Source organism: Chanos chanos, chromosome 9, assembly GCF_902362185.1.
Source record: "Chanos chanos chromosome 9, fChaCha1.1, whole genome shotgun sequence".
Lineage (NCBI taxonomy): Eukaryota > Metazoa > Chordata > Actinopteri > Gonorynchiformes > Chanidae > Chanos > Chanos chanos.
In genome coordinates, this window is record NC_044503.1 from 8,145,957 (window position 1) to 8,158,669 (window position 12,713).

General features: G+C 44.6%; 1 protein-coding gene across 2 annotated transcripts in view; it reads right to left on the minus strand.

The window, feature by feature from the left end:
* The window catches only part of acsbg2 (acyl-CoA synthetase bubblegum family member 2), a 16,952-nt gene extending 4,443 nt beyond the window's left edge, over positions 1 to 12,509 (minus strand). Inside the window, exons 1-7 of one of the 2 annotated variants that reach the window (XM_030783917.1) lie at positions 12,472 to 12,509; positions 5,033 to 5,168; positions 4,646 to 4,749; positions 2,134 to 2,402; positions 854 to 942; positions 196 to 316; positions 1 to 63 (exon numbers count right to left, since the gene is read on the minus strand). The exon at positions 1 to 63 is cut by the window's left edge and continues 18 nt beyond it. In XM_030783917.1, coding sequence (XP_030639777.1) covers positions 1 to 63; positions 196 to 316; positions 854 to 942; positions 2,134 to 2,402; positions 4,646 to 4,749; positions 5,033 to 5,145 — 759 coding nt within the window. In that variant the 5' untranslated portion in view covers positions 5,146 to 5,168; positions 12,472 to 12,509. Of the gene's footprint in view, positions 64 to 195; positions 317 to 853; positions 943 to 2,133; positions 2,403 to 4,645; positions 4,750 to 5,032; positions 5,169 to 8,844; positions 8,891 to 12,471 lie in introns of those variants that run through there. The other variant, XM_030783916.1, reaches the window with a different exon arrangement.
* Between the last annotated feature and the right edge of the window lie 204 nt (positions 12,510 to 12,713).

Genomic DNA, 12,713 nt, shown 5'->3' on the forward strand with positions numbered 1-12,713 from the left:
CTTTTCTTTCAGGGCGTCTTTGTACTGGATGATTGCTTTGAGGTGTGGCAGCTGGTCTTGAACCTGAGAGGAGACAGATACAGACGCAGACATAGTTAACCACAGCCTCTCGTGTACAGGAAGAAAGGTTTCAGCTTCAAGAGAAAAGAGAAAATATTTGAGGGCTGAGGGTTTTTGGGGTTGGTTTCTCATTACCTGCAGGATCTTCTGAAGCTGTTTGTGGTTCTCCACCACTAGGATATTGGCCTGGCAGTTCTCGGCCACGTACTGGCATGCTTCCGGAGAATTGGTTGTGTAGATGCCCACGGCAAACCCGCTACACGTGTAAGACAGAGCCAATTAAGTCGCTTAATACGCTACACACATAAACTTGCATTCCTAAAGACCACATACACTGAAAAAAAGATGTTTGTTTGGCATCGATAACTCGGTAATTTGGCGACTGAAAAGGCTTTGACAGGGTTGGAGTGGATTTATTTTTATTTTTAAAATGTGTTTACAAACATGCACACGTTTCTCAACATAAGCCGAAACTATGAAGAGATTGGCCGTGATATTTTAGGAACAGTGACCTTGGTAACCCCCTGCCCCCCCCCACCCCGACGTTTCTAAAAAGGCTATGTTCTCTTAGAATTCATCATCATAAGCACACACAGAACTCATGTAATCAAAATAAACATTGGGCTGCAGAACTGCATTCTACTGCCCTGATGTAGAGAGCGTGAGACGCAGTCTAAAGAGGTAGAGTACATTCTGCATCTCATACCATAGGGTGACTGACATGTTATATGGTGGAAACAGAAGCATGTGGTTACATACACACACACACACACACACACGCGCGCGCTCTTACCCTGCTAGAATGGCCGCAATGTCAGCAATGAACCACTCAGCTGAGTTGAAACCCAGGATGCCAACACCATGGTACCTCTCCAGTCCGAGCTGTGGACACACACACACACACACACACACAGGTCATTCTGACATGTTCTGACAGTCAAAAAAAAGGCCAACACAAACTGGTGTGTTGCACTCAAGTAAAATAACTGTTGACAGTTCTCCTTTTCTCATAATGAAAGTGACTGTTCCAATGACCGTGGAAGAGCTTCCTCATTCAGACCACTGACATGTGGAAAAGTAGAACTATGCTAAAGAATAACATTTGCCTGTACAATAAGAAGCCAGAAAACGTACAGCCCACGACTGGCTATGATATTTCAACCTCGTATCTGCTGATTGGAAAACCTGAAGGTCAAACGCATTCAATTCAAAATACCCCTTTTGGGTGACGGGGGGGGTACAGGGCTGCCTGCACATACACACACGTCAGCTGAAGACGTCAAACCACCCGATATCTGGTCCCTCCTCTTCTTCCCAAAGGAGCGGGACAGTTCGTACTTAACGACTCCTAATGGGTTTGAGCCAGCTGCTCCCTACTGGTCTGCAGTTTCACAATAAACAATATACAAACCCTGCGACTGCAACAGGCCTGTGCCAGCACGTGCCAACCGCGTCTGACATTCTGTTTCGCTGAAGGCGAAAGTGACCGGGCTTGAGGTTAAACACACTGGGAACTGAGTTATGGAATGGGATATGAAAACGCGTCCGGAAAGAAGCCAGAAAGAGGAACAAAGGCTTCCCTTCTCTGCCCAATACTAGACTTTCATGGAATTTCTCTCCCTTTTGTTCCTCTCTGCTAAGAAACCCTCTCAAGGCCTGAGGGCCTTTCCTTTCTGAAAATTTTGTCTTCATGTAAAAACTCTTTGCTGCATTCTGCTTGCTCTCCGTATCACTGTGTGGTGTGTGATTATTGCCACTGTAAACTGCATCACAGTCAACAATCCATGAGCTCACTATTCATTATCAGTGACCCTTGTTAAGGATGTAAGTGCTATTCTTGACCTTGCAGATTGTTCTACAGATGTTATCAGCGCGATACTGTAACAATTAAAGTGATATACATGTAAATGTTAACTGCTTCAGTGGTGATAAATCGGTTATAATGTGCGTTCATATCATTGTAATGCATTGTTACAACACGGGATAAAATTGAGGTTACATAACTGAAAACCTGTGTGTATTTTTTTTTTGTATAGCTGTGATGGTATATGGTAGAAATTTCCCAGAATTCACCTTGAGGAAGCTCTTGGCGGCAGTGCGGCAGGTTTGGTAGTACTCGCGGTAGTTGAGGGTTTTCCACTGTTCGCCCTCTTTCCAGCCCAGAGCCGTCTTGTCGCCGAAACGCTCCACTGCTGAGGTGAACATCTGGTTGATTGTGACCGGCGGTTCAGCGGCGGGGCCCGACTCTGCCATCCTCAGCTTCACCTCGCCGCTGCCCCGGGACGTCCAGAGCGTCTCGCCCACCCCCGGCAACGGCAGCGAGTCGGGACGTACCGCCTCGTCTGCGAGAGAGAGAGAGGTCAGAGGTTAGAGCAACAGCCCGACTGCACGGCAGAATCTGCCCGTCACACTTTACAGTGTCTGTCTTCGGACTGGTCAAACAACAAGTCATTTCGTAACAGTAATCAAACGTGTGAGCACCAAGTTAAAAAAAGGAAAAAGTTCACAGAAGATGTGCTGTTGAGGGACAGTTCTGTATAGAATTAATAAGGGGGATATTTTGGGGGGGGGGAACATGGGGGGGGAGGACGTGGGGGCGGGGGGGGGGGGGTGTCCTGTACAACGGTTAGGGGGAATGAGTGTGTTAAAGTTCATTTAGAAGAGATATGATCTCCAGTGCGGCTGGAATGGACGGTCCAGCGAACTCGTGACGCGTCGTTAATCTGCCTGGACGGCTGTGTGAACCGCGCGAGAGATAAACCCGGTCCGTTCGGGGTGGCCTGGCTCCCGTCCCGCGTGTCGGCACTTAGGCTAATGAGGGAGAGCTGCTGCTCTCTGTCAGTCTTAAATCTCAGAATTCGCCGAAGCCCGTTTGCCCTTCTCCCGGTCCGCAACGCCGGGGCACTGAGCCAAGGCCGGCGGGAAGTGCTGACCCCACAGTCCGTCCCGCAGCTCTCCCAGTGGCCAGGCGCGCACACACACACACATACACACCACACACACACCCACACCCACACACAGAGAGTCAAGGCCCAGTGTGAGATTCCTCTGACCAGACACACAGAAACCCCCCAAACAGATGATACTAATTGCTGCGCTGGCAAGTCCTCAAACCCAATTAGATCTGACAGCAGAGCTGGGCTTTAATCCCCAACACCGACCGCAATTAGCCGCAAGCCATCAGCCAGTGTGCAAACATTCACATTCCGATTCATTCTGGTCATTTTACCGTCTCTCAAATTCATTTCAGCGCCTTGGGTATCTGTGCTCTCAATCTACCACTGTTGCGACGCTAACATTTCGTGGAGAATGTTTCCAATGTCACGTAACTGGGGAAAAAAAAATGTCCAGCCCATTGTAGGTCAAATAAATGGGTTACACATTTCCTCATAACAGACTATCACATAAACCCATCAGGGGACGCAAAAAAACCCATCCAAAACAACGGCTGACCAAACCGCTAGCAGGGCAGTAAACGTTTGTGTCATGTGACCCAGCAGAGAGCAGAGCCTGTTCGGGGCTTTCAGTCTTCTATGTAAACAAGATGTATAGGGGCGACCCTGCGGAAACTTCCGGGCGTTCACAGGCTGGGTGTTTTCAAACCGCTATTAAACCATCAAAAACGTGACCTCTCCCTTTGTGTGCTCCACCAACTAAACCATGGTGCTAAACACTTTTTAAAAAAAACAAAAAAAAAACCCAAAACATAAACAAAACTACGCCCTCATGTCTAAAACAGGTCATTGCGACCTGTTTAAAACGGCAGTTAAAAGATGATCAGAAACGTTACCCAGCCTGTTTATCTGAAATTCAACGTATCTTTTGAGCAAAGGGAAAGATACAATGAACGATCTTTTTAGATTTGTATCTGCAGAAAAGCATGTGGAAACCCAGGTCTCTCTCACGAGGAGAGAGGAATCTAGAGAACTGGAGCAGCTGTATGATGGCGTGTTTTTTTTTTTTAAATGACTGACAACATCTTGGCAGCTGACGTTGTTCTTCCCGGCAGAGAATAAAACGATGAAAAAAAAAATTGAAATGTTCTTGGCCATAAGTACGAGGAGACAGGAAAAAGGAACTTTCCTGGCACAAAGAGCCATATCCTGTCTACTTCCTCTTCAAACACACACACACACACTTCCTTAACACAGAGAGCTGTACTCACAATAAATTCACATGGCGTCCTCGTTTGGTGCTTAAGAAAATCAAATCTTTTTTTAAAATACCAATAACCTGAGTCAGAAAAATGCTCACATGTCTAAGTTCTCAGGGCGTACTGAAACCCTGCTATCTAGATCACACATGTAGTGTCGCAGATCTCAAGGAAGCAAATTTTCTCTTTTCTTTTCCTTTTTTTTTTTTTTTTTTGCATGTGTTCGATGCGCACTTAAGGGGAACTCCAAAGATGCACTTTATCGGCTGAATCTAAAAATAAGCGTGAAGTGTTTGAAAAAAGCCTTGTGCAGTGTGATGCACTGTAGTTGACCCACAACTGACACACACACACACATATATATTTGCTGTATCAACATTGTGTGTGTGTGTGTTTGTGTGTGTGTGTGTGTGAGAGAAAGCCAGTGCTCACCTGACTGTGTGTGTGTACTCTGTTCGCTAGCTGGGGGAGTGACCTCAGATTTGGTAATGCTCTCCTCTTCCCTCTCACAGGCCGAGTCCTCCCCTGATGACTCACTGGAGGGGAAATTATTAAAATATCAGCACAAATATAATAGAAATTCCAGATCTGCTGAATCTAACAGCCCTGAAGCCTCTGAATGAACACAAAATCTCTCTCTCTTTTTCTCTCCCTCTCTCCATGAATTCACAAAAGCACAAAATTCATTTCAATACAAATCCATATCCTTCTCTTTCAAAAGCAAGAAGTTCTCAAAGCTTGCATCCTTCTTAACAGCTTTTTTTTTTATTGTCTTGTTATTGTAAATGAATATAGAAAGTGAAAAAGCTGAACGCTCACTTGACTGTGGACTCCACCGCGACTTCATCCAGGGAGGCGATGCTGTCTCCGGTTCCGAAGGACTGTAGACAGCTTACGTCTGCTGGAGGGTCCATCACCTCGGCTGTAGACATGGTCGTTGGCTCACACACGATAGCTGGAGAGAAGAGAGTCAGTCAGACAAAGCACTGAAGAGCACTGCTGTCCCTTCCAATCCTTCAGCTAAGATTAAGCCTGTCCAGAGACGGGGAGGTAACAAGATAAGATCCCGTAAAACACACACGCGCGGTCAGGTGCCGTGGATGACGTGTGTGTGTGTGAACCAGAGCCAACGACACCGATGCTTGCTCACCGGGAGATTTTTGGGCATGTGACCCAAAAGAAGCTTGGAGGCACACCGTCTATGTGTGTCAGACAATCAGCCCAGCCTAAACACTCACAACAAACGGTCGCTTAGAGCTTCCCCATCTCCCGGACGACATACGACATTTGTTTGTCTCCAGAGGATTATTTACAAGTTAGCAAACATCAGTAAAAACAGGTTCCTTGTACGCGTGTCAAATGTCGACCTTGCAGCGAAATGTTTATGATCTTATAACATGACCACCAACAAGGGCTGCGTTAGCATCATCTGACGCCAAAGGCCCGAGAGAGTCGTACAATAGCTTAACGCTGTGTGACAAACTCTGAAAGGAGTCATTTCTGATTAACGCGATGACTTACTGAGGTTTTTACGCCTAACTCTCACATGGATTGGTGTTAAGTCGAAAGGCCATTTTGAAACACTGAAAAGAACCCACGGTCATAATCGTGTTACAAAATCCCTTTCCGCCAATTTCAAACCGTTTAAATGCATAATGACCAAGACTGTGGCGGTTACATAAATGGAAAAAAAAAACCTATCCTGATTTGACTGCCTAAGATCATTTTTTGCCCATTTCCAACCTTATGGTTTCAACTATGCCAGACACATGTTGACATCGCTGTGGGACGTGAAGTTCCGCGAGCAAGTCCGGTTACATATCTCTCTCCATCAGCAGGGTCAGGAAGGGTTGCCCCCGAACGTCCAAACAGGAAACACGTCATTTATTCTAGAACAATGCCGTTGGCAGCCCTTCCAACAAAACCCCTTCCCCTGTGTTCCTGACCGTGGTCGCCGCCTCTTTTCAAGGAGAAACTCGTGTTTGTTTAAACCCAGCTTCAGTTGAAAACACATACCAGCTGTCCTTTCGTCCTATTGTGATGTGCGATGGCGAGACCGGCTAAACAGATCGGGACTGTCGAGAAAGGGCGGGAGAAAGAATAACAGACTCTCAGGGGTTCAAAGCAAAACAGAAAAGATCTTCAAAAACAGCAAGGTTTTCGCCACTAGATCAACAGCCTACAACACCATCCACGTTGTTTGGCTTGATTGGTCTTTGCCTTGTTGTGAAGCAGACACAAGCTGCTATCTGTAAATGCATGCGACAAGAATGATAGCCGAGGGAATATCTGTGAGAAAATGGTGGACCACTGAGAGAAGGAGGAGAGGGAGGAGAAGAGCACGGAGGAGAGGAGGTCATTTCTCCCTCTACAAATAACAAGCTGTCCAGGCCGTGGGACGCCCCCTCTACCCCATCGTGCTGTCAGACTTTGTCTCGTTACCGGTCAGCGTGCACTCGAGCTTATCTTGTCTTTGCTGGCGGAGAGAACGGAGTGAGCGCAATAACCTCTCTAAAGCTCAGCCCACTGGATACCAGCACCCACAAATATGGCCATTGTACCCCCTCATCTCCAACGATCCAGCCAAACAGCTGTGCATTCCTCTGGAACACTCAGCTGTGGTTAGGATTAAGCTGACGTGGATTTAAACAACTCCCTAGTCAAAGAAGGCCGGGGGGGGCGGGAACAGATGAGTAAGTGGATGTGAGGTCGGATGAACTGGAGCTTCATTGATGAGGCCACGTGATCCAGCCTCTGAAGCCTCATTGTAGGGAGTAAAACTGGACGTCTCCCCCCCCCCCCCCAACACGCACCCCCCTCCTCCAGTCACAACCAAGCATCTGCATTTCACACCACCTCTTTAAGATGAATCAAGAAACATAAATTCAATTTTTTTTTTTTTTTTTTTTTAAGACGACCCTGGTGTATTCGTTGGTTGAAATCTTCACCCTCGTTCCAAATTTCTCTGCTCTCGTTCTCCATGCCTCTCTAATGGACTGTGTCGTAACGCGTAACCCGCACACACGCGGGGCTGCCGCACATGTGACCGTCACAACAGACTTACTCATCTTACAAAACAGTCCCTGGTTCCTGCCTTCTGTACTCATCAATACTTTATGTCATAACTTCAGGTCAAAAAGGAGCACGGCCACAAGAGAACAGTATGTTGCCCAATTAGTTTAAACAGGCCCTCCCATCTTCTCCTTATCGCTCAGTTGTTCCTCTGGGTGTTCCTCTGGTGTTTATGGGGGAACACAAACTACTCTGGTTCCTACAGGGACTGATAATGAGGACGAGGAGGTTAGCTTTCCATGGCAATGCCCTGGTGGGAATGTTTCTTCTGGGGGGGGGAGGCTCTGGTAGAATCTGTTCAGTCACGGCTCTGTCCACTCGGCACTTTACACGCAAGCCGTCGGGCCCGTCTCCCATAATTAAGATCGGATTAAGAAACAGCCATAAGGCAGATACAAGCAACAGCGTCACGCTGCTCTCAGTACATCAGACTGAATGCAGGGTTTGTTTTTTTTTGTTTTTTTGACCTGACATCCTGTTTAGTGTGGCTTCACGCAAGAATTTTATCCACAACAAGAAGCTTATGACGATGATGATAGTGCTGGATTAATTCCAGGGATTTTCTTGACTTGTGAATTTCACATTGATCACAAAGCCATCAGACTGCTTAAGAAATGAACATGTTTAAAAGAGGACTATGAATGAAACAATACGGGACAAAAGTGAGAAGAGATGCTAGAACAGAGTTCACACTGCAGAACATTAGCTGTCTGACAGATGTTACAGCGACAGAAACTGTAGTCTTCATTCCCATCCGCACTGAAATTTTCTACCTGCAGCTGGCCTCCGGCACTTAAGAGAGAACCCAGACCGCAAGAACCGGCTATCGAGAGTCCCTGCACGCATTCTATACGAGCCGAGACCAACAGCTACAAAATGCACACAACCACACCTTAGCTCTCAAACAAACGAGCTCATGTATATTACAAGCACCTGTCACATTAGGTACTGTGATGCTAATCTGTCTCGCTCACTCCACACTGTCCAGCGGAATACCACGCCCTTCTGTCTGAACTGGTTTTCTCGGGGGATGGTGAGACAACTAGGGGTGAGTTTCAGTTTCAATCACCCAGAAAATCCATGCATCACTTGCCTGTTCTTAGGTGCATTTAAAACAGTTAGTCCCGTGACAATACTGTCCCAGACCTGAACCTCCATCTAAACATGCGTGAAGTCCTCCCTAATACATTCACCTCCTGCATACTGTGATGCAGAGGATGCAACACATGCTCATACACCCCGTGGTACAAATCTGTATGCTCAAATTCACAGCTTATAGGAGGAATATTTTTTAAAAATGATAAAAAAAGATCGTATCGTTCAAACAAATTTCTCCCAGACGCCTTAAACACAGCGATAACATCTTAAATCTGTTTCGAGTGCCCGTTCTCTTTCACATTTAGGCTACATTCCATGAAGTCCAGATAGAAACCACAGATAATACTACGCCCATAAGTGAAAGATCTGATGCTACCTCATATCTCAACGGCTGTATCCCTCTCGGCATAACCTCACTGATAGGTCCACACGGACAGATATTCAAAAAGAGACGGACTTACTGCGCATTTCTAGAAGCAATCTGATCGATGATTTTTCTTTGGTTGAACTGCAAGCACTGGTTTCCAAATGATTTTCCTTGCGCGAAAACGCCGGGAACTGACGCTGCCGGTATACTCAAAAATGCTAGCCTCTCCCACTTGCTTTACAAACATGTATGCAAACCCTCATTCAAATCAAACTGAGAGCACACCCCTCCTCCACACACATACCCTGCCCATAAACTTCACTGCTTTCACTTCCTTAACCCTCCCCCACGCGGATTCTACTATAGCGCTCTCATTGGCTGAATCGTCTCACACCACACCAAGACTCATCCTCCATATTTGGACATGCCAGCTCATTGAAGGGAGAGACAGAACTGAGCAGGGGAGGGCCCGTTACAGATAAGCTACAAACACATACAGAATCGCATGAACAGAGGTTACTACAGGACAAACTGCTCTATGAGGCGAGGCAGCAAAAGCGAGCACAGCTGCGCTGATCTCAGTTTATAGACATCCTACACACACACCAAATGGAAAACAAACCTATTGTAGACACAAGCGGACACAGCTGACCTACATTTCAAAATATTAGTTGTGATTATATGATGACGTATACTTATTTTCGAGTCTAAAGAAATAAAAAAGGGATCACGGTCATTCAGCTGAGGCTGTCGATTTCATGGAAACAACAGTATATATATATATATATATATATATATATATACACGCACATACATGTGCAAACACATATACTCATGTATAACCCCATTTACACACTGTCAGAGTAATTTCTAAAGCCATTCCATGCTGCATATAACAACGAGGTCAATTTTGAGTTCATGATGTGCAAACCACATCCTGCATAAAGATACTTAAAGGAGTAAGCACACACTTATGACAAAACACACTCCGAATTAAATTATTAATAAGTAAATATAAAATTTTGCAAAGCAAACACAAAGGCATGCTAATAAAACAGAATTAATTCAATGTAATCTAATTTTAGTTCCTGGCATCATTTAGTTTTAAAGTCAGGAGAAATTACGTTTGCACCTCCAGTGAACAGATCATTCCTGTTTTTCTTGTCTGTAAGTCACATACTTGATGAACAAGCAGAAAGGACTTTGACGTAGGGAAGGTGAAGTGAAGGATCTCCCTGCCCCCTAACCACTTGGTATATATTTCTGTCCATAAACTTGAGACACCTAAGCGCAGGAAAAAAGTGACATTGGTATGATGAAACCCTTTCATGACCTCTATTCTTTTCACTCTCACACTCAAACACCGTCAACCACAAATATCCAATGTAAGAAGAGAGCACTGTAGTATAACAGCTGTGCATTAACTTAATCAATACATGTTTATAAAAGTAAGATAAAAAAAAAAGGCCCTTTCAGATTCAAATCAAATGCCACAGATCACCCAATCCCTCTGACCCTTCAACCACAAAAAATGTGACCCTAACTGCCTTGCAAAACCGGCCTGCGACAGCAATTAGAACTCAACTGTGAGGGGAGTTTGTGAAAATCCCAGCCCAAAGCTTGTCAAACGGAACTACAAGAAGAATGCAATTGCTACATGAAAGTAATATTAGTATGAATAATGAAAACCACGGAGCTGCTTTCTCTCTGAGATGATACGGCTCAAGAAATCCCCCCAAAACTCCTCTTCTTCATCGTATGAAAAGTAGCATAGGACAAAGACAAACAAACAACAACAAAAAAAAGTCCCGCTTTACTTTACTATTGGACTTAGACACTGGCGCAGTTTATTTTGATCAAACAACCCAGATTGTTAAAGGCTCTGAGATGTCAAGTTCACCTTGTAAAGTCAGACTGGGCCTAAACTCTAATACGCAACAACCTTTTTTTTTGTTGTTTGCTAAGCATGTAGTTTCTCCATTACCACCTGGCACTGTTGACCTACAGCTATTTGTAGATTGTTTTAGATGCAAGTTTATGACAAGATAAGATTAGAAGCCATATGCTTCATTCTCCAATGTCACCAGATTAAACAGAGATAAGTGATGATGAGCGGTGAGAGCAACGATAAAATTTGACGCAGACGGGGCAAATGACAAATTATTTTCTGCCGAGCATTAGAACGGTTACATCCAGACAGGAATCTCGTCGTTACTGAAAATGCATTTTAAACAAAATACTTGGCCTGAAATTAAAGGACATCCTACAACAGATTTTAGGGGACAGTACCACTGACGAAAAAACGACAGCCTTTCTCTGAGGAAACAACAGTCTTGTGTTTATGTTTTTTTTTCTCTGAGAATGTTTTCATTCATCGTATTTTTCATGTCTCTGTGAGATGTAATGCATTTGAAAATAGCTGAAATAAGTGAATTCATTAATCATTCAGAAGCCACCCCTAGTTCCTAACTCTAAAATACCAAATTGAGAAGAGGAAAAAAAAAAAAAAAAACAAATTTCTGGTTAGCCCACACTGTGACTTGGGACACATGCCGGTCAACTTGAGTCATGATGCTTCTCAAAATAGATAATGAGAAACCTCTTTCCACTGTAGAAAGACTGGCTCAACCAATTGAGATGAGAAGCAAAAAGAACACCACTACACCATCACGTGACTCCAAAGCACATCACACCACAGCGTCTCACTATTCCCATTGATGCACAAAGCTCGCGTGGCTAAAGGGTGCTGCTCGAATCCGGAGGTTACAAGCGGCCACTCTCATCAGACCTATTAAATCAGCACACTAGTTCTGTGTTAAAACAAAGAAGTTTCCTAATACACTGGTTAATACAATAGCTGGGATAGACAGGAGCACACCGACACGTCAGCTTGCAAGCGAGTGATTCACATGAAAATGTATATTGAATTTTTTTTATTATTATTATTATTTTCCCGGGAATATATGTTGCTAATATTCAGACTCCATATGATGCAGAATCCATATACGATGAGTGAACAATGGAAAGTGTTGGTCAGTGAGTTTTCAAACCTGCTCTTAATCACTGACGGGCCACGTGTTTGACGTCTGAGTGACAGGGAAAATTCAACTGGTTTGCTAAAAACAGAAAACTACACGAACGTTTCTTCCTTTGCCTCATACTGCGGTACCGACTGAAAAAAATGTACGTTTGGTGTAAACCTGACTCCTAAATTCACGGAATACTTGCTTTCAGGAGCCCCAGTAACAAGACAAACCAGTATAGTCTTCCTCAGAGAACGAACTCAGACATCTGTCATCTAGTTAGATGATGAACTCTAAATCATCACGTTTTATTCGTGGTTGTATAAAGGTGAGGTTCAGTTCAGGAATCTCGTGAATCTGTGTCAGTTCAGGTAGCAGTAGACAACTGCCGTTGTTTTGCAGTACATCGTTTGCTACATTCGTTGCTGCAGTCCCAGTTTACTTAATTTAGCCAGCAGCTAATTACCCAGCTCATTTCATACAGGTGTATTTTGGTAGTAGACCAAGTAGCCCCTGAATGGTAGCAGAGGTGTTAATTTGTTAAAACCAACGAAAGCTTTCAATTCAGATAGGGTTATAACACGAGGCTTGAGCAGTATCTCCACAGCTAACTTTACTTCAACAGCATCCCTGCTACGAATAGAAGAAGTCGGCCTAGTTTAACAAAAACTAGTTAGAGTTTTTTAACCTGTACTTACCAATCAATTGGAGGCTAGAAGTCCAGTTGTTCGGGCAGTCACCTGGAGATTGAAATAAATGACGTGTTCTAAAATATGGTGAGCCGATTTTAATCTCACTTCACGTAGCTGATTTCGTAGATCACGCACACATCAGTTCAATGTGAGCATTTAGATAAAATTGCGCCAATACGCCCTCCCGCGCACACCAGTGACAGATGCATATATGTCATTGGTGCAAACGGGAAGCACATCGTCTGATA